Source organism: Colletotrichum destructivum, chromosome 6 (genome assembly GCF_034447905.1).
Source record: "Colletotrichum destructivum chromosome 6, complete sequence".
In the NCBI taxonomy this organism is placed as follows: domain Eukaryota; kingdom Fungi; phylum Ascomycota; class Sordariomycetes; order Glomerellales; family Glomerellaceae; genus Colletotrichum; species Colletotrichum destructivum.
The window spans coordinates 4,136,473-4,162,610 of NC_085901.1; the positions used below are offsets into that span (position 1 = coordinate 4,136,473).

The window sequence follows — 26,138 nt, forward strand, 5'->3', positions numbered from 1 at the left end:
GGGGTAGATTTAATAAGAGTTGATGGGTGTCCCAGTAGGTGGGAGTCAACGAGAGTTGAGAGCGGTTCCGTTAATGACCTGTTTGGCTGTGAAGTGTGTGTGTTTGTGCTTGTGTCCTCTTTAAAAGTGACAACAAAACACGAGAAAATTTGCTACACAATATATAGTCCTGATCGGTGGCCCCGGAGAAAGGTCGACTACCTACTGTGACTTTATTCACTGCATCTGCCCGAGTTTGCGCATCAGTATTTGACCGCAGACTGTCATCCGAGGATACCCTCAACTCTAACGTGTTAAACATCAGCCAAGAGCAGTCACCTTGACGGAGCCGGAAGAACCCTCCCAGTACATGATCCCGCTGGTTGGCTAACAGTATGATGCTGGCCGAGAAGCTTAATGGTCCCTTTTGCTTCCGCCCATGCTGTGTCTTAAAAGCCTGGACAAGAAAAACTTGTCTATCCGCCTTCGAAGCCACGATGCTGACCGTGTTCATGACTTCATCAGCCATCAGCAGCTCTCAAGCACATCCCACACCAGATCCTCGTGCACGACGTGGGCGCCCACGGTCAGCGGCGCGCCCGTCTTCAGAAGAGCCTCGCACGGAAGCCCTCTCTCCCCGATTCTCACCGTCCTCCTCCACCCCACGTCGTCCCTCCACTCCCACCTCTCGGCCGTGACGTCCTCCCCGACCCGCGAGATGCCCTGACAGAACCGCCCGAGCCAGACGACCGACCCCCTTGCCCCGGCCTGCTCGTCCTCGAACCGGAGGACGATACACTCGACCGCCTCCCCCCCACCGCCGACGACGGCAGCGGGCTCGACGTCCCGCCAGAGCTCCTCGTAGTCCGTCTCTTCCCCGGTGGCTGGGTTCACCATCCGGCCCTTCTCGAGCGTCAGCCCATCGGCCTGCTCGTACATGTCGCCCTCGTCGGCGGCGTTCTCGGGATCCGTCGTGCGCGAGTCAATCCAATGCTCCCAGCGCGAGTGTCGCACCTGCCCGCCGGCGCCGTCGTCGCGCAGGGTTGACGACGAGGTCCCCGCGATGCCCCATTCCAGGCGCCCGGCGGCGTGCGTCGCTGTCGACGGGGTGTCAGTTTCGCGGGGGTTCGGCTCAAATCATGCATTGTCTGTCCTCTGGAAGGGGGGGGGGGGGGGGTGAATGACGTGGCACGTGAAGGAGCGGCGGACTAGTGGTCGAGGGGAACTCACTTTGCGCAGCGTCCGCCGTCGGCGCCGACTTGAGGATGCGGAGGTCGACGAAGCGGCGCTGCGGGGATGTGAGCACTATAGTGGACGTCGGCTCGCTCGCGTCGTCGGGGATCCAGCGAATGTGCTCGCGGAATGAGATGCTACCCATGGTAAATGAGTACCGTGGTAGATAGAAGTGTATGAGTGAGTTTGGATGAGTTGTTTGTTTGGCACAAGGTTTGATGAGGTGAGGGGGGGAGGGGGATGATGAGAGGAGAGATGAGATGAGTGAGTGATAGATGAATGAGTGTTGAAGAATGGGGAGGTCGACATCGGCATAAAATCTCCACTTTCAGCCGACCAAAAGCCTCACGCCGCCCATATAATTGTATCCGCGGACTTGACCCAGCCCATCATCGTACGTGTGCAACAACAGCGGCCGACCGCGTCTATTATTCTATGTGTGTTTGTGTGAGTTTCTCCGCGTGAGATCTATAGTGTAAGTCTAAGTCTATGTGCAACCCCGTCTAATGTCGCATTTCACCCTTCCATTCCATCACCAGTATGTACCTCCGAAACAAAATCACTCTCACGCCGCCTTTTCCAGCTTCTCGACGACCTCGAGGAGCCTCTGCACCTTGCTCTCGACCTCGACCCTGCTCCGCTCCTGCGCCTCGTACGTCTCCCGGAGCCGGTCGACCATGAAGGGCTTCAGCGGCGTCCTCTTGGCAGCCTTGTAGTCGTACACGACGATGTCCTCGAAGCAGCGCGCCGCGGGGCGGCGGTGCACGTCAGACACGAGGAGAGCCTCGAGCAGGATGTAGTCGGACTCGTACGTCGGCTCCGAAACGATCTTGTGCAGGACCGTGACGTGGTCCGGGTAGGCCATCGGCTAAGATCTGTCAGTGTCCGTTGCAGCAGGCGGAGTTGCACCGGACCGGCCTCCGTGCCGTATCCGTGGCACGCCACGGGGGCGCATGCAAACTTACAAACTTGTAGTCCGTTTTCATGCTCCTCATGATGAGCCCGACGTCACGCGGCGACATGAAGGCCTCCCACGCGTCCCTGTGTGTCGGGTCGATGGTGGTGGCGAAGTTGCGCAGCCAGTTGAACCGCGCCGACTCGGCGTACTTGTTGTAAACGACATTGTTTACGTGACCTGCGCCTGTGAGCTGCTGTCCGCACTCGCCCGAGTTGGGGTGTGAATCATACCCTGCGCGTCGTGTTAGTGGCCTCTCTCGATCACGCACATACGCACACAAACACGCACGCACGCACGCACGCACAGTCAACTCACCATTGCATCCTGTAAATCCCCCCCGAGGCCAAGTCAGCGATACTCTCACTCTCATCCCGTCTCATCCCAGCTTTTCAAAACACGCGGGGCGCACGAACCTGATCTCCCCAGGTCACGGTATGTCTATCTAATCCCCTCCACCCGGAGCCCGTAAGGAAGCCCTCCCGCCCGGCCAGCAGTTCGAGCCACTGCCCGTCGACGGCCTCCTGCAGCGCCTTCAGGTCATCCTTCTGCTGGCCCTGGAGCCCGAGGCTGCCGCACCTCTTGATGCGGGCCTGCAGCTCGGAGAGCCATCGCGGGTTCAGCGCCGCGCCGTTGCTGTTCCCGTTGGCGGCCGCGGGACACCGCGCCGAGGTCGCAAAGGCGCGCCGGGGGATATGGGCTGGGAGACGGGCCAGACAGGCGCCGAGGGCGATTGAACTGCGCATTGTGACTCGAGGGGGGGTATTTTGAGCTTTATTCTCGAGCGCAATAGTGTAAAGAGAAAACAAAAAACAAAAGGGAGAAAGTAGTAGGAAATATGTCCTCGGGAAGCCAAGCGTGAAGAATTTGACAAGGGCCGATAAGTGAGGAAACCCGGCTTCTGTCGGCTGCCGCCTATGAGATTTGAGGAATCGGGTCGGAAAGTGAGCGAGGTTGATAAGTGGTCCCGCCCCCAATCCAATTCCATCCTGCATTGTTACCACTGGATCGGTCCGGTAGTTGGCGTCCTTCTCGCTTGGACCATCACCCTTCTGGTGAATGACAGGACATGGGGTCCCTCCCGGCTCGGGCTCGTGGTTGAGCTGCTCTCTTCTGTCGCCGTGACCAGCAATTGCCTTTAGTTTTCCCCTGCATGTTTTTAAGTGTTTCGGATTTCTGGGAGCATGGTACTAAGTTGCCCGGCCATGGAACTGTGTTGGTGGGTTGTCAACGGCTGAGCGGATTACTCCACGACAAACAGACGAACCTCGGCGATCTTTCGGCATTCAATACATAGTTCCGCAATTCATCCAAGCTGTCACACCGAGCAAGGCTTAGCCTTGAACTCCCCTTGGTGTAGTTGGTTCATCACGTTCGACTGTAATGGTTACATTGTCATCGAAAGGTCTCTAGTTCGATTCTGGAAGGGGAGAACTTCTTTTTTTGTGTTCTTCGCTTTGGTTATCTCGACGAGTCATTGATAAATAGCACATACGTCCAACTGCTACAGAATGCTTTTGCAATTGAGTCTGAGTTGGTACGACTCTGCCCCAGTTGTCGCGACTCTGCCAAGCGGGGTGAGGGGGAATGGGTTTGAGTTCGCGCGTGAGGCGGTGCGCAGACATGTGGCGATAGTGGCGTCCAACTAAGATCCCCCCCCTTGCGTTTCCCTCAGCGACTTTCCTGCAACTTGACAGCAAGATCAATCAAGGAACATTCCTACTTCCTCAAATTGAAGACCTCTCAATTTGAGTCTTTTTTGTTACTTTACTTAGTTAGGCATTACAACGAAGAACCACGGGCGTGGATCAGCCTCATGCGCTCAGAATTGAAAAATCGAAACTGCTAACTGCGCCACACCCGCCCGACTGGGTGGTCACATTGCCGATGTTCTCCAACCAAGGATTTTAGAAGAAAAAAAATAGAAGGAAAAAAAAAAAGAAACGAAAAACAAAGCCAAACGGTGGGACTTGTCGGTGGAGACCGAGAACCCCCGACCGACGCTGACGCAGGACCAGGCGGGAGCTCCGAGCTGCAACGGGAGAGCGGTGGTCATAGCTTCTTCCACCCTTTTCCCATCTCGTCGCCCCACCTTCCAGATCAGGGAATGTCTCCACTCTTGGTGAACGACACAACTGCACCTGCTGACGGCAGCCGCGACGCAGACGCTGGTCCCCAACAATCTGCACGCGTCACGCCTCGATGCTCTCTACGGCTGCCGCCGCCGTCGCCGTCAGGGCCGGAGCCGGCACCGCATGCTGTCTGTGTAAGAATACCACGGCATTCTGGTCGTTTTTTTCTTCTTCTTCCATCTCTTCAGCTACCGCCCGCATCCAGTTTGTACGGCCTGCAAATTGCAGGCTGCGCGAGGTTGTAGTCACTTGGGCGGTGGCTGCGGATGCAGACACGCGTCGGCGAGTCACAACAATCACGGCCTCAACTGGGCTGCTCGACGCAACGCAACGGCAACATTTGTCCTAGAATCCCTTTTGCCCTGTTTCTCTGTCTGATGGTATAGTGCAATACACAACAATGGGGAACTTGAACTTCCCCGTGTAGCCAAGCTGCCCGCGGCATCGCACACAAGCGGCCTTTCATCGGGGCTCGCCGGGCTCACCGGCCTGATCTGCCTTGGAGACGCATCGTGTTTGTTTAGACACAGAAACTCTGGAAAGACAAACGCGACACTATCTCATGATCACAATCCCCCAAAGATGGCTCTTATCGGACTCGTTCAACACTTGATCGTCAGATGCGGCGCTCAACGGGTTCTCCGTCATAGAGTTGCTGTGCGTATAGGAGACTGGCACCACGTGACATACAGCCTTCCCCTATTTCTGGTTGTCACGGTTCACAGGATGCTGGTTTATGAGTGAATGTCTGGCTGTCGTGTTCGGATCCGCTTCTGATCTTAGTTAGTTCAGCATCGTAATGATGACTGGTCACAGTCTCGTCGTTTCGAAGTTCGTCGCGAGGCGCTGGCGACGTGTTGGTCGAGGCGAGTTGCGAGGTGGTGACGCACACACGTCTCCTCCACCTCGGGCATCCATGCGTCATGCTCAAGGTTGCAGCACTGAAGCAAACGGCGACTCTGATGATCGAAAAAAAGCGAGAAAAATAGAGCACGAGGTTAGATGGTCATTTTAAATGTGTTTATAGGGACATCAGACCAGTGGAGGTGGCGATAGTCGCGGTTCAGGGACGAGGCCAGCCAAATGTGAATAGCTTCTATCACGATTCTCGTCATAACAACTGCAATGTACCCTGATGGCACGAGATTGACCTCAAATTGCTCACGAAAACTGGCCGTCAATGGAGAAAGTGATCGCAAGATTGCACGAGACGCGAGAGAAGACGCTACAAAAGGGTGCGGTCGTGGGCACGTGTGAGAGGCGATGCACTGGTTTCCGCCGGTCGCATGACGCGATCGCGATGGGGACGAGGGGCGAAACTCGGTGTAAGTCAAATCAGGCAGGGAAAATGGGAGAATTCCAGAAAAAATATGCCAGAACAGATCGTCGACCTAGACGATGGGATCGGGTATTTCCCAGATGCAGCGACATGGCGTTGGTGGTGATTGCGATGGAGGGGGTGGTGCAAGATGGTTTGCTGCGGATAGCTTCAATTCACACGAAGCGCGACCGAATCACGACAGACCGTTTCCCCCTCGGAGTGCGGTACGCGATGCCCGGGCTGCACCACGCGATAAAAGGCAGAGAAAAAACACCAACTGATGGAGAAAAATGCGAGCAACAGCATGATGGGACTGGACCGAGATGAAACCGGAAGTGCAAAGTGAGGGGCCGGATGCGACTGGTGGCATTCGCGACGAACGAGTTGGGCGACGATGGGCAAAAAAAGGACATCTCGGCGGGCGAAAGGTGTTGAGAGGCGAGGCAAGTTGGGGCCGGGTCTGAGGGCGGTGGATCGGCGGGTGCAGGGCTCGAAAACGTGGCAGTTGCGAGGCATGAGTCATTTAATCGTGATGGAGGGTGAGTAGAACGGGAGACGGGAGGGAAAAGGGAAGAGAAGAGGAAGAGGAGAGGGACGGAGGAGGAAGACGAGCGCGGGTGCTTCGAGGTGGGCGATGAGGATGAGCTTGGTGGGATGGCGACGTGTGCGGGATCAGAGGGCGGGTGAGGGAGGGGAAGGAAGGACCACGGCGAGTGCGACGTCTGCAACTCACCTTCCCTCTCTCCCACTGACACAGATAAACCGGACCAATTAAAAAATTCAGACAGGAGGGATGGGAGGAAAGTATGAAAATGAAAAATGCAACAGAAGGACAACTGGGAAAGGTACATGCCGCATGTATCTTTTGGAGGGTGGTCATTGGCAAAAACAAACATGGCAGTTGCGATGGGAAAATGGAAACGAAGCAGGGACGATGACGGTCGGAAGGAGCACAGTGGACAGTGGACAGTGGACACGGAAGGAAAGGAAGGAACAACGGGCACCGATAGATACTGATTGTGCTTGATTCTGGCGGAAGGCGCGAGGGATCTGGCCGGGCGGGGTGCGTTTGCCTTTGTTAGGTGGGCTCGCTGGGCGGGCTGGCTCCCGGCTCAGGGACTCGACAGGTCGTCGTCAAGTCCATCTGTCTGGCGGCGCAGGCGGCAGTGGCCTAGCCTGTCCGGGGTCAACTCAATTTCGTCAGCGAGGTCCCCTAGAACAACAAGGTATTGCTGTGTTGAAAGCCGAAGGGCACCAGAAGGACTGACCCCGGCCTGGACGCAGTTACAGCGTGGGATGGCAAGGTGTTCGAACCAGTCGCAGGGGACGACAAGGGGACCGGGTCCAAGACGGACCAGGGTGTGACAGCAGACTCCAGAGACGACAGAAGCTTCAAGAGCTTCATGCATTGCCGCTGTCCGGAGCTTGGGGGGTGGACAGCCGAGCTGGGCCTGGAGCGGAGGGGAGTGTGAGTTGGAGGGGCGGAGCTCAGGTGTTGTTGTCATGAGGGGGATGGGATCTGCCGTCGCCGCACACGACATTCTCTGCCATGCTCGAGGTATTCCAGCCGCCACATCCCAGGTGACGACCGGGCGGAGATCACAGAGGTGTTTGTTGTCTTGTCGAGACTGGCTGGATGTTTACGTCTGGCGACCAGCAAGGGGAAGAGAAAGAAAGTGCCCGTCCATGGGCGAAGATGACGGCCGTGCTGGAAGCTGGCACGACCGGACGACGGATGGTTTCTCGCAACGCCGCCGCGCCGACCGGACACGTCCAAAATAGAGACGCACGTTTGTCGTCGGCAAGCCCAGCGCCACCGGCAATTCAAGTTCAGACAGGTGGACAGGATCCTGAATGGGGCGTGGAAGACACGAGAGCGTGAAAGCACAAGAGGGTGAAGATGATGTGTGGCAGAAAGTGAGCGATAGCAACGGTGAGGGACGACGTCGAGCCCGCAGCAGGATGGAAGCTGGGGCTCTGCCTGTAGCTGTCTGGCACCCGCTGCTGCTGCATGCTGCATCTGCTACCTTAGTTTTAGCGACCCGGGCTCGACGACCTTACTAGGCCCAACGGGAACCGGGTCGACGGCGTCTCGCTCTCAACGCGTTCGGGACCAGGAGTTTCTACATATGAAAGGTCATACAAGTCACGCATCGACTAGTGTCTGGTGTGGGAGAACTGGGAAAGATAGAGAGAGAAAGAGAGAGAGGGGAAAGAGAAGGGGAAGGTGTGATGGTGTGTGTGTGGGAGACTGGGTGAGATGGGCGAGCGAGGGAAGGAGGTGGACGAAGGAGGGGAGAGAGGGAAACCTAGGAAGGCGAGAGGAGGAGCGAAGGAGGAAGAGGCCCAAGTCGGTGGGTGGGTGGTGGTGCGGTGCGCCCGTCCTCGTGGTTCTCACTGTCCGGCGCCCATCACCTCCACCCTGTCCCCCCCTCCCCCCTAAAAAAACGCGCCCCAAATGGTACACCCGCACCAGCGACGGAGGGGGGAAAATAGGAAAAAAGGAAAAAAAGAGGCAGACACACCCTCACTCAGGCCCCCCCCAGACAGGGCCAAGGGCCAAAAAAAGTTACTGATTGCGCACCGCGCCCAACGGCCCCCGCCCATTTATAAAAACATGCCCCGTCCCCTCCACGCACGCGCTTCCTCCCCCCCTCTCGTTCCGGACCTCTTCCTCTCATCGCCTCTCGCAACAATAACAACCAACGCGTCGCCAGTTTCTTTCGATTACCAGTCTCTCCATCGTCTTCAATCGCCCTTTCGATTGCATCCGCCCAAGTGCAACACTTTCTAATACCTAACTCGTACACTTCAACCCAAACGCAACCCACCATGCCTCCCAAGAAGACCGAGGGCGCTGCCGCTGCCGCTCCCGCCACCAAGACCAAGGCCAGCCACGGCACCTACCAGGTTTGTCACTCTGAACACCGGACTTCTTGTTCGTCGCGTTCTTTGCTAATCATTCACAGGACATGATCACTGATGCCATTGTTGCTGTATGTTGTGCCACTCCCCTGTCTCCTGCGCAAAGGGTTACGCGACCGACGGGCCCATGGGTCACCTGGCATGTTAGCGTATCACGCGCCTGGCTTCTGCACCCGTGGTCCTTGATCGCTCCGCTATCCTCACGCTGCCGCCACCGGTATTTAAAAAGGCATGCCATGTAACTAACGCGTCTTCCTATCGCAGCTCAAGGATCGCAATGGATCTTCCCGTCAGTCCCTGAAGAAGTATGTCAAGGCCAACAACCAGATCAGCGACACTGTGAGCGACAACATGTTCGACTCGCTGTTCAACAAGGCCATTCGCGTCGGTGTTGAGAAGGGTGTCTTTGAGCAGCCCAAGGGTACGTTGCCTTTACCGTCTGACGCCCGCCATCTATGATGCCGTTGTGCTAAACTGTCACAGGCCCCTCTGGTGGCACCAAGCTGGCCAAGAAGGCCCCCAAGCCTGCCGAGAAGAAGGAGAAGAAGCCTGCTGAGAAGAAGGCTCCCGCGAAGAAGGAGGCCAAGGAGCCTAAGGAAAAGAAGGCTGCTGCTCCCAAGAAGGCCGCCGCAAAGAAGGAGACTAAGGAGCCCAAGGAGAAGAAGGCCACCGCTACCAAGGCTGCTGCCCCCAAGAAGGCTACCGCCGAGAAGAAGGAGAAGAAGGAGAAGAAGCCCGCCGCCAAGAAGGCTGCTGCTGTATGTTCTACTCCATATTTTTCACTCACGCTTCACACACTGACACATCGCAGGAGAAGCCCGCCAAGGAGGATAAGCCTGCTGTTCTCAGCAAGACTAAGACCGGTCGCGTCACCAAGACGGAGAAGAAGGCTCCCGCCGCCAAGAAGGAGACTAAGGAGACCAAGGAGAAGAAGGCCGCGGCTCCCAAGAAGGCTGCCGCCGCCCCGAAGAAGGCGGCGCCCGCAAAGGCCGCGACCAAGAAGGCCGCCGCTGAGAAGAAGGAGACCAAGGCTGAGGCTCCCGCTGCCTCCGCATAAGCGGAACGCTCTTCATCCAACTAACCAACCGTTACGATGACGCAATGCCGGATTTGCTCGGCTTTCACAGCAAATGTTTGGTGTCACGAATCTTCCTCCAACGGCGTTCACGGGGAGTCGATTGTTTTAAACTTGGGAAAGGGCAAAGGGCCGGGGTGGTTGGTGGGAAACTGACCACGGAGGGAAAACGCAACGCGTTTCTGTCTTGTTTTTTTTGTGTGCTGTTACTATTTGCTACTATCGTGTGTGGGTGTGCGCGCGCGTCTTGTGTCCTTGGTCTTGAGCCGAGTGAAAGGGACACGTCGGATCGAAAGGGTTTTCTTGATACTGAGCTTGTCTGGAGAGTATTTACGCGTCGTGCGCGTGCCCAATGTCTGCGTTGGCACTCGGGTCGATATCTTTTGATTATGCGGCACGGACGGACTCTCCCCGACTACTGTAACATAGCTCGCGCGATATACCAACGTTGAGAGCGTTTCACTGTTCATGATAATTTCCCAATGGTAATGCCTGATGAAGATGAGGCTTGAGGGAGGATGCGAGAGTGTGAACTTGGACGCGAGCTGGCGTGAGCAAGATCCGCGTTCTCGCTCGAACGAATCTCTCAGGGCGGGGGGCGCGTATTTGATTCCAGGCGGTGGTCCCGAGGAGCTGGGACATTGGGCACACCGTACATCATTAAGGGACGACATTTCGTTTGACGGCTCCCCTGACGGGGGAAATGAAAAAAATAAAGGACGGGAGGATCTCGAGGCAAAAGGGGAGAAAGGCGCGCCCCAGGGACGTTGGGGTGACGGGGGTTTCGGGGTGGAGTCGAGACGCGGTTTCGCTTATCCTCTTGTTTACGTCTGGTCCTTGGGAGACGCTCCGGCTGCAGACACGGGAAGGAATTGTAGGTTAGGCCTGAGCTGTCGTGCACCGCCGGCTGGTTGTTGAAGATGACGAGATTCACGTGGCCCGGGGCGGGGAGGGAGGAAGTGAGCGGTCTGTGTCGCGTTGCTGGCGGACTACCTTTCTACCTAGGTAGGTACGGTGTGGTACCTTACTTGATGACGGTAGCACGCGTTTGTGTTGGGAAGTTTTCCCATCTTCTCTTGTTGCCGTGTCCCTACGGTCGACAAAGACACTCAAGACGTCGTGACCGTTGTTTTGTAGCTGTCTTGGTGGCCATTCCGCTGACGATTGTGTTGCCTCCCGAGAGTTGGGGGAGGGTGGGTGACCGCCTGGCCGGGTTGACGTTATTGGTCGGCGTGGTCTCGCCATGGGCGTCCGGATTTGAGGCGCGTTGCAGCTTGGGACGGGTGGGGCACAGGCCGCCGGGGGGGAGCTCGGTCGCCGGTGTTCGGCGGGTAATGGGGACTCTGGACACTCGAGGGGTGTTTTGCTGCTTGTCTCGACGGGCCTGGGTGTTTAGGGCGACGTACAAGGGCGACGGTTTAAGATAGATGAACGTTTTTGGTAGGTATGTATGCATGTGGATGTATGTAAAGACACACACATATATATGCACTCTTCTGTTTTTGTTCACGGATTGCCTTGCTGCTGAGTGACGCCGGCGACTGGGTTGCTTCACCAAGTGCGTGTTTGTGTTGTGCTCGAGAGCTCTGTACAGTGACGATGTAGACCGAGGCTCACTTGATGTTGCGCTGAGTTCTGACAAGCGGGTCGACACTTGCACCGAGGGCGACGGCGCCACGCCACAACTGTACCCGGGTCCGCGGATGATCTGAATGAGCGTGTCTGCGTCTGCGAATGAAGTCCTCAAACATGATGGGGCTGCGCATCGCGTGACATGCGTTCTCTTCTTTCCGTGACAAGTTGCATGACCGCAACGTGATGTCTGGATTGACTCGTGGGGGAAGGATGACGGCGAGCAAAAGCTTTGTCGTCGGTCAAGGAGAAGTGCCTCGTGTGCAGACCAGCTCGCGAGATGCCTGTCTTGCACACAACCCTACCTCTGACAATTTACCTCGCGGCTACTGAATTATGCTTCTTATTATTCAGAGTCAACCAGATGAGAGCGTGGCGCGGCGTGGCGGTGCGGGGGAATGCTGGGAGAACGATGGGGAGCAGAGGGTTAAGGTAGGCAGGTCAAGGGGCCGATGCAACGGCGCCGTCGTCGAACGCCGAGGCGGCTTCAGAAGTGAAGCAGTTGCAGCTGCCAGCAAGCCACGCGCGGCTCCTCCTTCATCAACGAGCACTGTTCACGGCAGTGATGACACAACTAAGTAAGCGGCAAGTAGCGTAGCACAGCCGCAAGACGCAAGGCCTCGACGTTGCAAGGAGTGACGTGAGTAGCTGGCCCCGAGCTTGCTTCCCATTGGTGTTCCTGAAACAAACCTTGATTGTCTTAGGAAGGAGGGGGGGTGCTACGCGCGAGGAAGATGGAAAGAGATGTCGTTGTCATTGTCACTGTATCTATGCCCGCCGATCGTCAACGTGGTACTGTTCGTACCTGGTACTTTGTCGCGGCACGTAAGAGAGATAAACAGAGAGAAAGAGAAAGAGAAAGAGAGAGAGGGGGGGGGGGGGGACAGTGTGTGGGTGGGTTGGTGTGTGTGTGTGTGTGTGATTGTGTGTGAGTGAGGGAGAGACGCTGGGCAGACGAGACGCGACGATGTGAGGTGAAGTGAGGTGAAAGAGCTCTTGGAGGGGTCGTCCGTGGCCCGGGATCCCTGTCGTCAATCCGGAACGGCTTGGGCGACAGGTGCAGGGGGCAACCGTACAGGAGAGAGACGAAGGGGGCCCTGAGCGTCGGGGAAGGTGAGAACGGGATGAAGAGGGATGACTGAGAGAGTGGGTGAGCTGAGGGTATATAATCCACGACATGACTGTGCGCCGCCTAATTTCCCAGTGAGATGAGTTGGGAGTTGGGCTGGTCAATGGTCAATGGTCAAGGAACACATACAGGGCGTCATCGTCGAAGCTGTCTGTCTACTGAGACGGTGTAAGAGAGAGGAGGCCAAGGTGGCACAGGCACAGGGCGCTCGCTACATTAGTCAAGACTGGCTCGTGCGCGCCTTCCCGTCTGTTTCGGGGTATGTGGGGGAGCAAAGCAAGCAAAATGAGGAGGGAAGGGACCGCCGGTGCGCCTCGAAGGGGAAAAGGTAGATAGGTACTGGGTACTTGGTATCTGGTATGTCTCTCCTCCTTCCTCGTGTGGGTCGTGATTCCTGTCAAGCCAGCAGGCGCTTTCGTGTTTCCCTTCCTGCCGTATGGAAATGTTTATGCGTGTGTGTGTGTGTGTGTGTGCGTGATCGTGTACGTACCTTGAACTCTGGAACGGCAAGAATGGATCTGATACGAAGGACACCGCAACACAGCGTAGCACACACAGCACAGCGCAGCACAGCACGGCAAGAACGGGCTCCTCTTGTTGCATCATCCCCCCCGCCAGGTTCCCTTTTCCATCGGGAAACGGACCCACCAAATGTGTCGTCAATCACCCACCAGGCTACCACCACCAGCAAGGGGCATAGCATGCACAAATGCGATAAGCACACCTTATCCTGTATCGCATCGTATCCCATCCCGCCCGCACCGTCCCCTCCCCCCTTACCTTACTTCCTCCTTCTCCGGAGGTACCTACTTTACTTACCACAGTATCGACCAAACTGACTGACGTCTTGTTTCTGCCCAATCTCGTCCCGTCGTCATCCTCCTCTTCTTACTCTCTTCTTACTCCTCCTTCTCCTCCTTCTCCTCCATCCGGCCCGCCGCCAACCCGATCGCGACCACACACGCAACTTGCGGCCAATCCCATCGGTGAATCGCCAGCACTGCCACGACTGTTCCAATACCACACACACACACCATCACCGCCGCCATATCCCCCCTGCTTTTTGCCGTCAATTACTTACTTCGACCTTCAACCCTCTCACCTTGCCAGTACTCCGTACCACTTCCAGCCATACAGACCATCTCCTACTCACCCGGCTCTCACTTTACCCTCGCTCTACAGCTCCAGCAACTCTTCGGATTGGGCACATCTCCGCCCCTTGGTAAGCACCCAACCCAGGCACCCGCACGCCGAGTATGGCCGCCCCGTCTTCCCCATCGTTTCCCTATCGGGCTACCCGTCTTGCCTGACCCCCAAATTCCCTCTTCTTGCAACCAATGTGTGTCCCAACCGATGGATCCGGCCAACGAGACTCGACACCCGCCCGTAGTCCCACGAGTTCCCGTGCCCCGTAACCCGTACCCAATCCTCGTTACCCCTACCTCATGATCTACCTCTACCAGCTCAGCAACCTAACATAGTCCGTCCGCCCAGTCTTTTTCTCCCTCGACGACAGAATCTCGGGCGCCTCGAACGGACTCGACCCCCCTCGAAACATCCTCGTCGTCGTCGCTTCTCACTGGCGATCACGACACCCCGTCCACGTCCCTTCCGACGGGACATGGCCATGGCGGCTGCCTAACTCCTCCTCCGCCTCCTTCGACTCTTTGTTCGACAGCCCTGTATCACGACATAATCTTGTTCAAACCGACCGAGCCTGACCAACCCATTGCCCGCCGCAACCATGGCATCCGAACACAACCCCTTTCGCAAGAAGTTTGCATCCACCTCGTTGTCGTCTCCGACGCCTCAGCCTGTGACGACCTCGGCCTTCCTGCAGTCAATCACGTCCGGCATCTCGCGCCAGAACGCTCCCTCGCCCCCTGAGCCGCGACCAGCGAAACAAAAAGTCGTCAAGAAGGTCAGGGTGCTGTCGCCGCCGCCCTCGTCCCCTTCCTCTCCCGAATCCGAACACAGCAGAGGCTTCGGTCGTCAGGACGACAGCAGCGATGACGACTCGCAGGACGAAGATGACCACTTTGCCAAGCGGTTTCCCGAGCTTCCCGGCGGCTTGCCCGAAGCCGCACCGCTTCGTATTGCCAACGCAAACAACACTCCCGACAACCCCTTTGGCAAGACTTTGCAGGGCTTGGAGGGCTTGACTGATGGGAACGCCTCATCGCCCGCAGCCGGCAAGTCTATGGATGTGAATGCGTTCAAAATGCTGCTGCTCACCGGCCAGGCTGGTGCCGGAACACCGCCCCCGCAAAGGCCACAAGCGCAGTACGACAAGACTGCGGGCTTGCACACTGATGCAGCTTATACTGTCCCCGAGCTGGACACGCCTCGGACATCACAGGATATTGCGGATCGCCGTGCAGAGGACCAGCGCTCCTTGCTAACCTCACCCACGGTTGCAAAGAAGAAGCCGCCTCCCCCGAGCTCAAGGCATGGCAGGAAGATCAGTGCCCAAACACCAGAACGTCCGCACCTCTCTTCTGGGACGGCGTCGCCCATATCCCCATCCGACACGAACAAACCCCTCCCACCGGCCCCCAGCAGCCACGGGGTCGATGGGGCGGAGGACATTTTTGCCCGAGAGGCCGCTGGTAAGGTTCCGGAGCAGGACTCCCCCACTCCAAGCACGACGCCCTTCACCCCGGCTCTTCCGGCGACTGGCAAAAAACCCACGCCTGCCCCGCCGCCACGGCGGGGCCACGCACGGAGCCAGTCCATGACTGTCTCGGCCGGGGCGAATCCTCCGAACACCGCTGGCGACGACGCCGACACGCCGCCACGCTCGTCTATGGAGTCGCAGCGATCACGGTCAGAGAGCTTTCGGAGCAACAACGCTCCGGCTCCACCACCTCCCCGACGTCCGCATGCTTCGCACCGCCAGTCTTTCCAGTTGGCTTCGCCATCCAACGCATCCTTCTCCGCTGTCAGCCCAGCTCCGTCTGATGCCGAGAACCCTCTACAGGCTGCAGGGAACGCCATTCCCAAGATCTCCCCGCCGCCGCCACCACCAGCGCGCAACACATCTACGCGTCGGCCCCCAAGCCTCAGAAGCATTGAAGCCCCCAGTAGGAAAATCAGCAGCGGCGGCGGTAAGGAGAATGCCACTCCACCTCCGCCGCCACCGCCGCGCCAAAGAGGAAGCAGTCGCGGAAGCATGGATGGATACGGTGTACGGAGGACGAGCATCGACAGCACCAGGGCCATGGGCAGCAACGTACCAGAGGAGCCTGCGGCAGAGGAAAAGGCACAGGACTATGCCGCGGCAGACTTCGGGAAGGCGGCGGACATTCTCGCCGATTTGGACGCGCTGCAGAGAGAGGTGGATGCTTTGAGGGCAGCGCAGGGTAAATAAAGCGGTGACACTGACAACAAAGGTGCGACATAGACGGCTGGAATTGGTATAGAACTGGTTGCCGAGCCTTGCTACGCCCGGGAGAGGCGGCTGGGCCATATCACACAGGCGCTTGTACATTTACGCACGTACTGGGATGCGACATGATGTAATGGAATGGTTATGAACTCACGTTTTCTTGTATGGCTTTTGTCTTGCTGACGTTGCTCACCACGACGAATTGGTTCGAGGCAGAGAGCAAGTGAGGAGAATGGGCGAGTGACCCAAACGGTGAGTCCGAAAATGTCGGCGAACGAGATGTCAATTTGAGTGGCCTTTGGCAATGTGTTGTGGTGATATACGGACGTTGCGCAATCAATACGACGGTGAGCGATGCTATTTTGAGAACCTTTTGTGCTTTCCAGTCTGACCTGTTGCCCCTCCCCACCCCGCTTCCCAGTGTCTATCAAACAGTGATCCTTGATACCCGGGCCGGATGAGGAGCCCGATAGCCGCTGGGAGGGTGTGGTGTTGGTAGCGAATGCGAGAAGAGGGACACAGATGAAGACGGTGTTTGACGGCTACCTACTGTGTAGGTTCGAGGCGGGCTAGTAGGTACGAAGCGGCTGGCACATGGAGGTTTGGAGGTGTGGAAGCATACAGTAGAGAACAGATATGCTAGAGTTTAATTGTTCGGAGGTGGTGTGAAGAGGAGACATGGGATGCCTACACTGCCAGCCTTGCTGTTGGTCTAAGCCCTCCTTCACAAGGGTTGGAAAGGGTGTGTCGAAAGCTTGGCTGATACGGCGGGTCTGGACCTTCGGGGGGTTCCGTCTCATCGTCGATGAAGTTTAAAAGCCTTTGGTTTGTCTGCTTGTGGGTGGTCGATTGGTTGGGGTTGTTCGTTTGGCATAAGAGGCGGACAGGTTACTGTGTAGATAGAGTCTGGTGGCAAAGATGACAATATCAGACGGCGGTCCGGGATCCGGGGCGAGGGCGGGAGGCCGAACGAGAGAAATCCGTGAAATGGGGGACAGCGATCTGGGATACGGATACGGGTGGGAGGTTGTGGGTGGGAAAGTGGTTCCTTTTTTTACCGTATGAGATTGGAGTTGAGTTGTTTGTCCTGAGAAGCTGGATGCTGCTGAGAAGTGACGATTGAGGTTCTTCTTTGGAAATTATCGACGAGGGCACATCGTTTGCATTCGCGGGGTAGGATGGAAGTTGTCTAGTGAACGAGAGGCGTATAAGCACGAGCGGCGTGAATTCCTCCACCAGTTCTGTCTCTCTCCGGCGGACGAGAATGATGAGAGTTATTAGACGATAGCATGATTCGAGTCCCAGCGGAGTTGTATGGAAAATCGCAAAGAGTACGTGGTGTCTGGCATCACAACATCACCAATTGAATTGGAGACACTCGGCCGAGACAAGGAGATGCTGTGGTTAACTTCTGCCATCGGACGGCTCGACCATGAAAGCTCTCAGGCCCAACACGAGCTTTCTACTAGAGTAGAGCTGTCGCCGAGAGACGAATGATTGGATCTGCATAAGTCTCTTGGGCCTTGACAGGCCCTAGCAGAGTTCACCTTGTCGCTGAGCCGGTGGCGTGAGGTGACGGTCGGCAGCTGACTTGTCCACGCCATCCATGACATGGGACGGCCGGGGCCGCGACGATTAAGGTCGATTTAGGATTCATCCCTGAGGCCGGGCTCGAGCGTGCGTTCCTCTCTCTTTTCTTCTCTTCAAGTCCCCGGTAGCTTACCGCAGGCTTTTCCACGTGAACCGGCGGGGGATTGCGTCTGCGGAATCGAGGTCTAGAGTTTTGCCTGAGGAGTGTCTACAGACGACCTCATCGGGATCTCTATTGGGTTTCGAAGCGTCATCCAGCACCAGTGACGTTGCAGACATGCGAGATTTGCATTGACAAGCAGTCTGTGGGTAACATCAGGCTTGTTCACACTTTACCCAGGTCGGTAACTCTAGCATCACCGCCACCATAACCTTCCTCTTCGGCACCTTACCCCCTTGTATTGAGCCTTGAACTAACCACGAAGCCCCTTTCGACGATAGAGGGGTTTTCAAGTGAGACAACATGAACGAGAATAGGCAGTTTACTGTGACTTTGAAAGAAATTTTACACGAGCTGTAGGTTGTGTAGCTTGGTCTGCTTCATCAAAATTTACGATAGTGCCAAGCTAGTCTCAGCTCGTTGAGCCTGGTTACATCGTAGCTGATGTCTAATGCAGGACCCGTTATGTTGGTCGATGTGGGAATTTTTCCCAGCGGGTGTTCTCTTGATGAAACACCTTGTGAAGGAGACTGATTTGCGAGGCATGTTGATCCCGACTTCTCATTAGACAGGATGACAACACAGTTGTCCGAATGGCTTTATGATATTTGGGGAGTTCAATCTCTCTTTTACATTCATCTCTAGTCTTTCGATCGCAGCGCACAATTTCATGTACTTGTTCCAGATTTGGTATAGCAATCCATCTTGTTCAGTTGATCTTCTGCTCTCAACAGCACCGACAGACAGGACTCCTTATCCTGATGCTTCCTTCCAGACAACTTGCTTTCTGACTGATAAACAAAGCAGATGAACATGTATCACTCTGCCTACAGAATATCATCTTCGCTTGTTAGGGCGGGGTAGAGGGGTAACGGTGATCGTCGGCTTGGAGCTGGACTAGGAAGGTGGAAGGTGACAAGCGGGGAAGCCAAGCCGGTTTCCCATGCATCTTCACAACGGTGTTCTGATATCGATCTGGCAATGCTTTTGGGTGGTTGCATCGCCAGTTGCGAGAACAGGGGACGCTGGAGTCTGGACCAATCAGCAGAAACTACAGAATGACGACAGTTATCCGATGCCTACTGCCCTGATATATGGTTCCATCCTAGCTGTTACGTTACGTCTAGGGGTTCTTTAAGTCCCAGGCGGGAGTCGATAGAGACGGGGTTTGCGATCCATCTTGTCGCTTGGTGGACGCAATCTCCTTTAAAGAAGCCGTTAAAGCCCCTCCCAAAGGCGGTCCGTTTTGACGTCAAATCCTCTTAGTTCTCCACCAAGATAACGATGAAGCGCTGGATCAATCTTAATCGCCTAGTGTTGGTGTTGGTCCTTTATGGGCCGCTCATCTGGGCTGCAGCCGACACCAACATCAAGCCTATCTTCCTCTTCAAAGACGTCCTGCAGTCAAACACAACAGCCCTCAAGACATCTGGATTCAACAGCCTGGTCATCTTCCGGATCGGCGTCCTCGCAGACGGCGACCTGGTCTACTACTCGACCGGGGATGCCGGCGAGGCGGTCGACGCCCCGGTCGTGACAAACGGTACCTACGTCGGCGGTGTGGCGCTGGCCGACAAGATCCGCTCGTTCAAGATCGGCCCGACGAACATTGACAGGGTGGAGGTCTCGCTGGTGTCGCACGACGCGACGTTCCAGAACATCCGCGACCTGGTCAACGCGGACGGCACGGGGCCCGAAACTGTTCTGTACCGGAACTTTGACGTCCTCAAGACGGAGTGGGACCTCGACGCCTTCAACAACGACGACGAGGGGGTCTACGACGTGACAAGCACCGTCGCCTTCGCGCAGCTTCTCGGCGCGCTGGGATACCAGTACTCCATCGCGCCTTACACCAACACTGGGTTTTGGGCTGATGTCAAGGGCCGCGTCGACGCCGACGCGCCGGGCTTGTTCGACCGCGTGTACCTGCAGGTCTACGACGGCGGAGCCGGCAACGACCCGGGGGCATGGCAGGCGGCGATCGGTATCCCGGTCGTCCCGCTCGTGTGGGTGATCAACGACGCAAAGCCGTCGCAGGGAGTCACGGCGGCGCGGGCCCGGGAGCGGTTTGAGGGCTGGTCGGAGCAGTACGGTGTAGCTGGGGGCGGGTATTGGAACGACTACGACATTGAGAAGATGGGCTCGTCGTACATGGAGTACGCCGCCGCGCTGACGGACGTTTTTGGATGAGAGGTTGTTTGGAATCATCGTTTACGGGGCTTGAAGTATTGAGATGGAGGGAAGACTGTTATACATGTCCCCCCCCCTGACCCGAAGTGGGAGGCTTCAATCAAATGGCAAGTTGCCACTTGTTGACATGCAAACTGTTGAATGATAAAACTCTCCCTTGTACCAAATGGCCGCTTTGGTTGCGTTGTCCCTTGTAAAGGGGACATCAGGCCTCTACCTAACTCGATAGCATATTAGGTCTAAGCCGTGACCCAACATCGATGAAAACAGTACGGTTGACGGCTGGATATGGCCGAACATGAGCCGGAAAGTCGCGTGCTGCTCGTGGTTGGCCACAATTCAACCCGCTGCGTCTATGTCTCCTGGCTCGTCTTTGCGATGCGATATGAAAGACATATAACAGTTTCATACAGCTGGAAAAGCGTGGCTTGTTGGATATTAATAAGATAATCGACATCACCTCTGCGTCCTACACACTAGGGTGTCGACCTCGTGACTTTGCCAAGTGCTTGTCGGTCGGGATCCTGTAGCCTCGCCAATTCCAGCATAAGCCTGCTTGAATAAACCGCAAAGTCGACTTCTCGAAACGCCTTGGAGTACCAATCCCTCCCCTGCTCCGCAATCTGCCGGGCTCTTCGCTGGCCGGCCTCGGTCGTGGTGAGGTACGTAACCAGCTCCGGGAGCTCCTCCATGCCGAGACTGACGGGCACGTAATGCACCCACGGGACGAGCCTGTCATCGTGCCATTCCCGGAGCAGGGTCTGTTTCAGGGGCACCGACCTCGAGGCCAAGAGCTTGTAGTATCGCCCGCTGATGCCGTTCCCGTCCAGGTCGAAGACGAGGCGGGAGCGGAGCGCTTCGTCCTTATCGGCCCAGGACTTGGCCTCGAAGTAGGACTTCTGGTCTCTGCATTGTCTTTTCTCACACTGGAATATGCGCGTGAAGGCGACGTCGTACAACCTGCTGTTCAGGAACGACGACTTCACGCGCTCAACAACGCCGTCGACGTGCCTCAGATAGACATGCTCCTGCTTCTCGGGCTTCTGCAAGTTCTGCGCGAGCGCCACGAACCTCTGGCGTTGGTAATTCATCCAGTGCTCGTCGGAGGCGAGACCGCCGGTGTTGGAGCCCGCCCAGTAGACGTCATTGCGCTTCTCGGACCACTCCACGTCGTGCCTCTCGTCGTATATGAACTCGGGCTCCAGGTATGCCGGGCTCGGAAACAGAATGTCGCCCATCGTTGATAGCGATCCTGTAGAGAGCACCGGCACTAGCCCCTCGATGAGGCGAAAAGACTGCGGTCGTGCAATGAGACCGTGCAGAGCGCCTTTTTCGGGTTGTCGGCACAGGTCCGTAGCTAATGACGGGTGCGAGATGAAGGGAAGGCCGTAGATCTGGTTGCTGGAACTGATGGTTTCGGTCATGCCTTCATCATGGGACAACGGGAGTTCTTGAGATTCGCAGTACTTGACAACTTCGTGGTGAACTGGTCGTCCTGACATGTTCTTAAGATTATATCGTCCGTTGCGCAAGGCGTCCCCCTTTCCTCCATCTCTAGTTCCCATGGGCGGCACCATGACTCGTGGTTCATCAAGATGGTTCACGATGAACTGCGTGTCGGGAATAGGGCCCCCGTTGAACCCCTGCAGCCTGCTGCTAAAAGATGCCGCAATATGTCTATCGAAAGTGCGATATGGATGCTCGCAGTGAGTTTCGGCTCGTGCCTTGGAGAATGAGCATAACCATAGGTCGCTACCCGGCGCATGGTAAGCATCACGCATCACTTTGCCAAACTCTTCGCCACTCAAGGCGAGGAATGGCGACACGGCGTTGAATATCGAATCGAAATCGTCGATAACGGGGGATTCGTTGGCTGCTGCGAACTCATACCATGCCTCAAAGCCTGGTGGCGGCTCCAGCCCGTACCGCCGCCTGTATTCGTCGTGTGCCTCGGTGTAGTTCTGCGACTGCGTTCTCAGCAAGTTTTCGAACTTGGCATCTCCGGCACGGCTGAGCATCTCGACGGGATGCTTGTGGCTGTGGCCGGCAAAGCTCTGCGCCGCGGACCTCGCGGCGGCGATGGCGATGACGTTGGTGAAATACGGACCCAATGACACGAGGGCCAGAATCCATAGCGTCGATCTTGTTCTCGACGTCTGTGGGGTCATGTGAGACACCGAGGCCAGAGACAAGAGTGACACTGCAATGTTTGATAGTGCACGGGTCTCTGAGGGCTGTGTGAACGGGTCGCGAGTGGACGCGATACCAAATGTTCCTATGGCGGGCGCAATCCGCCAGGACGCATCGTTGGCCTGACGATGTTAACGTCAGCATGAGACGATACAAAACTTTCATGTCTCGAAGCTGTGCCACACATACCGCTCTTGCTGTAAAGTACCAAGAGAGAGCTTTGGTAGTGCCCAAGGCGATGGTGGTTGGCACATGAGCTGTCCGGAAGCCGAACAGGGCGGTATCGATGGCAAGACAGACAGCCAACAGGATGAAGACCCGAAACGCAAGTGGCAAGATGGACCTCTGGATGTCGAGACGTGAAAAGAACCGCGTCCGTTCAGTCGTGCTGCCGTGTTCGAGGGCGGCGTATACGACCAGCATCGCGACGACGGGGACAATTGACAGCGCCGAGGCCCGGAGGTCACCACCTGACAGCACGAGCGTTGAGAGAAGCCCCGCCGAAAGGGTCCCTGGTATCGTATCAAAGGCAAATGCGGATATTCTCGAATGGGTGGTCGGCTGGAGCAAAGGTTCGGAGGCGGGCTCGGATTGGAAGGCATACTGTTGGACGGCTAAGAGAATCGGGGATAAAAGCGGCTGCGACGGTTTGTCAGTCATTGCAGATTTGATAGAAAGGGGGGTTTGAGATCAATATTTACAAAGAAAGCTATAAACCTTTTGCACTCGGCCTTGTAGATGGAAACTGCAACGACCCCTATCGCAACAATCCACAAGGACGCTGAAGAGGGCGCAGGCTCGACGGCCTGTTTGGTGTTGCTAGGGAGAACCGCCTTGGAGAACTTCGAGTCATCGCCACCGTACCTTTTCGCATGGGCGTGAGCACTTCGAAAAAGAATCGGCAAGATGAGCCAGCAGAGCAACTCGGACGGTAATTCCGCACGCTCGGAGGAGAGGCAATGCGCTAGGACCGTGTAAACCGTAGCTGCTCCGGCCGATCCCGTGAGAGAGCCGACGTCTGCTGAACGTGGCGGTTTCCACATCATCGCCCTGGGGACGGTTTGCAAACGAGGGGACTGGGATAACACGAGGCTGACATGAGTCCACAGGCGAGTGAATGAAGGACAAGACAATAGGATCTAGAGGTGGGTGCGCCCTCGGGGGAGTCAGACAGGTAGCAAAAGAAAGGTGTGTTGGGCGTCGCCAACAGGCCATATCGACTTGGCCGAGGATGCCCTTTTCGGCCATCTGACGACGGGAGGGCAGCAAATTACATGCCATGCCGATCCATAGCCAATACGCTGCGCCATGCTAGCGTGTGGCTTGTTAGCTTGGGCCAGAGAAAGGTCGACACTTTCGAAGACTGTCGGTTTCATTTTTCACGCAGCAATGGTACCCTAGTCCCTTTTACCGAAGTGGTTTACGACAGCGGGTCGACGACCGCCTTGGATCCAAGCCTTCCAAGCCATACACTCCAGCCAATTGCACATTGGCGCGTTGGCATTGGCAGTGCCTCTTGAGTCGGATCCTCCACCGACAGTTACCACTCACTGCTTGCAGGGCCATTGCCGTTTTCTCCGCCTGCCAAGTTGAGTAAGATTGCGCCCCAGCCGGTTGGCAATATCTAGGCAGCAGCGTTTCGGCGTTGGTTAGTCCCCGGACTGGGGCTGGATACGGGACTTTGGAATAAGGATCGAATCCTTGCGGCAGTGGCCCAACGCCTGCCGCTCATTCGCTCCACTTCGGGCGGGGATAGACGTTGGCGCCAAGAGGTTCGCTGGACATTTGCGAGGGGTTCGGGTGCGGCGGGCTCGTTCGGATGACCCCGTGACGGGACGGAGGGGAGAGAGTGATAGTTACTGGGGGGGGGGGGGCTGTGTGAACGGACCTGATGCGTCTGTTGTTTGGTAATGATGACGATGGTCCTGTTACGATTCACTCTCGAGCTTGGCTAAGTTAGCTGTCCCCGGCTCTCGAGTTCCGTGGCACGCCAAGGCACTATTTGAGGCTTTATGTAGGGATTGTGGAGGCATCGCCGCTAACAGCCAAGTCGCCCATTCAGTGTCTCATATCTCTCGTCAAAGCAGATAGATTCATCATTTTAGTACTCTTTTACTATGTACATAATTGAAACCCACGACCAAGACTAATGTGAAACCCAATTTAAAAAGCAAAGATGAAAAATGTTGCTCAATGTGTACTTTGTGGCTGTGCCCATTCTAGGGTACTTGGCGTGTCGAGAACGAACTGGATCGCCTACGTTCCAACACAAACGCTGTCGCAACTTCTTACTCAGGGTCACGTGCGTTTGAAAATGGACCGTGCACCTTTGATAGAGTCTTGTCAGGCATGTGGCTGTGCTGATAATATGTGGACGCAAAGTGCTCTATGCTTATAAACTATGGTATCAAATAAAGTCGAGCCATCTCCTGCCTCCCTCTCTCTCTTACTCTCTCTCTCCCTACAGAAGCAGAGGATTATCATACTAACAGCACACAATGTTCACACCGCCTCACCCTCCTGTCAACCAACCTCTCACAGGAGGCTGGTAGGGATCCCCGCCAAGGGCAGCTCAAAAGAGAAAAGAAAGAATAAAAACATCATGTGTCTCGGTCGCTCTTCTCGTCGCAATGACGATCGCTACGCGTCTCGTTGGCTGGCCCTTCTGAAGCAAGACAATTGTCCGCCTTCACAATACCTGCACAGGGCCTGCCAACTGTTGGCTTTTTCTGAGAAACCGTTGGCTCGTTTGCTGCCTGTACAACTATGACTTCGGCCAGCTACTCTAATGCCTTCTCTTGCAACTCAAGTATTGCTTTCTCCTTAACACTTTGCAACGCGTTGTACATCACTGGAGAATAGGAGCTTGTTTAGGTACGTTGAGCAGTGTCTAACTAGGTAAAGAAGCCTAGTATTGAAAATCTTTCTAAGAACTACAATTTCTATTTAGGTCTACAGTACTAAAGACTGCGTCTTAGGAATACTGCAAAAGTTAAGAGGATGTTTCTAAGTAAGATATTCTATTAGTGTAGGCAACTACAACAACATTTCTAGTTTCTCTAGATTAAGACTACTATAAAAATTAGGAGAAATAGACATTATTTTGTTGCAACATCTGCATACAACGTGCAGTAGTAGTCTTTGGAAATTTTTCTCTCTTTTAGTACATATGTACAAAATGCAGCAAGGATATCCATAAACATCATGGAAGGGTGGCCGAGTTGGTTATGACGCCAGGTTAAGGTCAGCTTAACATCTGTTTCCTGGTGGGGCAACCCGCGCGAGTTCGAGTCTCGTCCCTTTCACTTTTGCTTTTCGCTATAGCGAAAGCATTGGACAAAATGCGATTTGCAGCGTGTTTCATTTCATCAGTGTTTTTTTATCGTACAGTAGCAAGCCAACCATGATCCGTGAACCTCTCTTTTTACACTTTCTTCTCTCTTGACCAGCTGCGTCAATCACGTCGCAAAGGTACCTGTGGTCCCCCTAACATCTTCCGATCCCTGCGTGCCGCCACGGCCGCCCGGCTTCCCCGTCACCGACTGCGGGATGTCGTGACCCGTAGCCGTGATCCCTTCACCGACGCCGGAAGGTCTGCCCTCGTCGTCGTGGATCGGGTTATCCGCGGCGCCGTGCAGCGTCGTTGCGCCTAAGCCGCCCGCGGCAGACGGGTCCTGCTGGTGGGGGTTGGGGACGGACTTGAGGACGTTCTGTTTGCCCGCGTCGTTGGGGACTGGAAATTCCAAGTCAGCATGTGCGGAAATGAACACGAGGTTTCTCCGGGGATAAGGTGCGTACCTTTAGTTCCGTCCTTGGCCATGTCGTAGAGGTTGCCCCCTTGTTTTGCGTCGGCCATAATGTGTATATCGAGTTTTGTTATGGTTTCGAGAGCTGATGGATGTATGGGCTTTTGAAAGATTAAATTCTCAAATTCTTGATTGGCGATGCAACAGCAAGTACAATAACACTGTAAATGGCTAAGGCCCTTTCTTCAAAGTCAGGAACACAGCTGTTTTATGGTGATGTTTGAGGAGGCCGCAACTCTGTGGAGGGCTGATATTATCATGATGTCATCCTGAGTCTCGACTCAGTTCCAGACGATCGCGTCTCCAACGTGACGTCAAAAGCAGTAGAATGTCCAAGAAGAAACAGGGTAAGATGGAGATAGAATTCCCATTGCATCATCATGAGCGTTGTGTGAGAGATTCTTTGCATTGGTGTTTGCTGAAACGATTGAGG

The 26,138-nt window shown here is 55.8% G+C and overlaps 10 protein-coding genes across 10 annotated transcripts; 5 read left to right on the forward strand and 5 right to left on the reverse strand.

Moving 5' to 3' along the window:
- Positions 1 to 24: 24 nt before the first annotated feature.
- Positions 25 to 1,477, reverse strand: CDEST_10464 (Putative protein Hri1). The gene is made up of 2 exons (XM_062926622.1): positions 1,210 to 1,477; positions 25 to 1,076 (listed from the first exon to the last, which is right to left on the reverse strand). Exons 1-2 carry the CDS (start codon positions 1,355 to 1,357, stop codon positions 508 to 510), a joined length of 717 nt encoding a protein of 238 aa, XP_062782673.1. The 5' UTR covers positions 1,358 to 1,477; the 3' UTR covers positions 25 to 507.
- A 300-nt stretch (positions 1,478 to 1,777) lies between these two features.
- CDEST_10465 (Putative HotDog domain superfamily protein) lies at positions 1,778 to 2,913 on the reverse strand (the record flags this gene model as incomplete). Its single annotated transcript, XM_062926623.1, has 4 exons — positions 1,778 to 2,080; positions 2,178 to 2,360; positions 2,486 to 2,494; positions 2,584 to 2,913. The coding sequence occupies 4 exons, from the start codon at positions 2,911 to 2,913 to the stop codon at positions 1,778 to 1,780; spliced, it is 825 nt and encodes a 274-aa protein (XP_062782674.1).
- A 5,356-nt stretch (positions 2,914 to 8,269) lies between these two features.
- CDEST_10466 (Putative linker histone H1/H5, domain H15, winged helix-like DNA-binding domain superfamily) lies at positions 8,270 to 10,102 on the forward strand. Its single transcript, XM_062926624.1, has 5 exons — positions 8,270 to 8,530; positions 8,590 to 8,616; positions 8,810 to 8,966; positions 9,029 to 9,303; positions 9,357 to 10,102. Exons 1-5 carry the CDS (start codon positions 8,453 to 8,455, stop codon positions 9,600 to 9,602), a joined length of 783 nt encoding a protein of 260 aa, XP_062782675.1. The 5' UTR covers positions 8,270 to 8,452; the 3' UTR covers positions 9,603 to 10,102.
- CDEST_10467 (uncharacterized protein) lies at positions 9,635 to 10,117 on the forward strand. The gene has a single exon (XM_062926625.1). It carries the CDS (start codon positions 9,647 to 9,649, stop codon positions 10,070 to 10,072), a length of 426 nt encoding a protein of 141 aa, XP_062782676.1. The 5' UTR covers positions 9,635 to 9,646; the 3' UTR covers positions 10,073 to 10,117.
- Position 10,118: 1 nt separating this feature from the next.
- Positions 10,119 to 11,076, reverse strand: CDEST_10468 (uncharacterized protein; the record flags this gene model as incomplete). The annotated part of the gene is made up of 1 exon (XM_062926626.1): positions 10,119 to 11,076. The coding sequence occupies one exon, from the start codon at positions 11,074 to 11,076 to the stop codon at positions 10,711 to 10,713; it is 366 nt and encodes a 121-aa protein (XP_062782677.1). The 3' UTR covers positions 10,119 to 10,710.
- Positions 11,077 to 13,199: 2,123 nt separating this feature from the next.
- On the forward strand, positions 13,200 to 16,058 carry CDEST_10469 (uncharacterized protein). Its single transcript, XM_062926627.1, has 2 exons — positions 13,200 to 13,603; positions 13,876 to 16,058. Exon 2 carries the CDS (start codon positions 14,126 to 14,128, stop codon positions 15,749 to 15,751), a length of 1,626 nt encoding a protein of 541 aa, XP_062782678.1. The 5' UTR covers positions 13,200 to 13,603; positions 13,876 to 14,125; the 3' UTR covers positions 15,752 to 16,058.
- Positions 16,059 to 18,803: 2,745 nt separating this feature from the next.
- On the forward strand, positions 18,804 to 19,709 carry CDEST_10470 (uncharacterized protein; the record flags this gene model as incomplete). Its single annotated transcript, XM_062926628.1, has 1 exon — positions 18,804 to 19,709. The coding sequence occupies one exon, from the start codon at positions 18,804 to 18,806 to the stop codon at positions 19,707 to 19,709; it is 906 nt and encodes a 301-aa protein (XP_062782679.1).
- A 70-nt stretch (positions 19,710 to 19,779) lies between these two features.
- On the reverse strand, positions 19,780 to 23,229 carry CDEST_10471 (Putative glycosyl transferase CAP10 domain-containing protein). Its single transcript, XM_062926629.1, has 3 exons — positions 22,601 to 23,229; positions 22,089 to 22,538; positions 19,780 to 22,021 (listed from the first exon to the last, which is right to left on the reverse strand). Exons 1-3 carry the CDS (start codon positions 22,943 to 22,945, stop codon positions 20,186 to 20,188), a joined length of 2,631 nt encoding a protein of 876 aa, XP_062782680.1. The 5' UTR covers positions 22,946 to 23,229; the 3' UTR covers positions 19,780 to 20,185.
- A 1,035-nt stretch (positions 23,230 to 24,264) lies between these two features.
- On the forward strand, positions 24,265 to 25,012 carry CDEST_10472 (uncharacterized protein). The gene is made up of 2 exons (XM_062926630.1): positions 24,265 to 24,773; positions 24,878 to 25,012. Exon 1 carries the CDS (start codon positions 24,301 to 24,303, stop codon positions 24,667 to 24,669), a length of 369 nt encoding a protein of 122 aa, XP_062782681.1. The 5' UTR covers positions 24,265 to 24,300; the 3' UTR covers positions 24,670 to 24,773; positions 24,878 to 25,012.
- A 224-nt stretch (positions 25,013 to 25,236) lies between these two features.
- Positions 25,237 to 25,902, reverse strand: CDEST_10473 (uncharacterized protein). Its single transcript, XM_062926631.1, has 2 exons — positions 25,698 to 25,902; positions 25,237 to 25,632 (listed from the first exon to the last, which is right to left on the reverse strand). The coding sequence occupies exons 1-2, from the start codon at positions 25,753 to 25,755 to the stop codon at positions 25,358 to 25,360; spliced, it is 333 nt and encodes a 110-aa protein (XP_062782682.1). The 5' UTR covers positions 25,756 to 25,902; the 3' UTR covers positions 25,237 to 25,357.
- Positions 25,903 to 26,138: the final 236 nt, after the last annotated feature.

Bases quoted from the DNA above. Each gene is read 5' to 3' on its own strand.
- CDEST_10473 (XM_062926631.1), bottom strand. From the start codon at position 25,755: ATGGCCGACGCAAAACAAGGGGGCAACCTCTACGACATGGCCAAGGAC. The intron at 25,633-25,697 runs GTACGCACCTTA...TGGAATTTCCAG, and splicing joins GGCCAAGGACGGAACTAAAG to TCCCCAACGACGCGGGCAAA.
- CDEST_10466 (XM_062926624.1), top strand. From the start codon at position 8,453: ATGCCTCCCAAGAAGACCGAGGGCGCTGCCGCTGCCGCTCCCGCCACC. The intron at 8,531-8,589 runs GTTTGTCACTCT...AATCATTCACAG, and splicing joins CCAGCCACGGCACCTACCAG to GACATGATCACTGATGCCAT. The intron at 8,967-9,028 runs GTACGTTGCCTT...AAACTGTCACAG, and splicing joins TGTCTTTGAGCAGCCCAAGG to GCCCCTCTGGTGGCACCAAG.
- CDEST_10469 (XM_062926627.1), top strand. From the start codon at position 14,126: ATGGCATCCGAACACAACCCCTTTCGCAAGAAGTTTGCATCCACCTCG.
- CDEST_10471 (XM_062926629.1), bottom strand. From the start codon at position 22,945: ATGATGTGGAAACCGCCACGTTCAGCAGACGTCGGCTCTCTCACGGGA. The intron at 22,539-22,600 runs GTAAATATTGAT...AAACCGTCGCAG, and splicing joins AAAGGTTTATAGCTTTCTTT to CCGCTTTTATCCCCGATTCT. The intron at 22,022-22,088 runs GTATGTGTGGCA...TAACATCGTCAG, and splicing joins GGTACTTTACAGCAAGAGCG to GCCAACGATGCGTCCTGGCG.
- CDEST_10467 (XM_062926625.1), top strand. From the start codon at position 9,647: ATGCCGGATTTGCTCGGCTTTCACAGCAAATGTTTGGTGTCACGAATC.
- CDEST_10464 (XM_062926622.1), bottom strand. From the start codon at position 1,357: ATGGGTAGCATCTCATTCCGCGAGCACATTCGCTGGATCCCCGACGAC. The intron at 1,077-1,209 runs GTGAGTTCCCCT...CCCCGTCGACAG, and splicing joins GACGGCGGACGCTGCGCAAA to CGACGCACGCCGCCGGGCGC.
- CDEST_10472 (XM_062926630.1), top strand. From the start codon at position 24,301: ATGGTATCAAATAAAGTCGAGCCATCTCCTGCCTCCCTCTCTCTCTTA.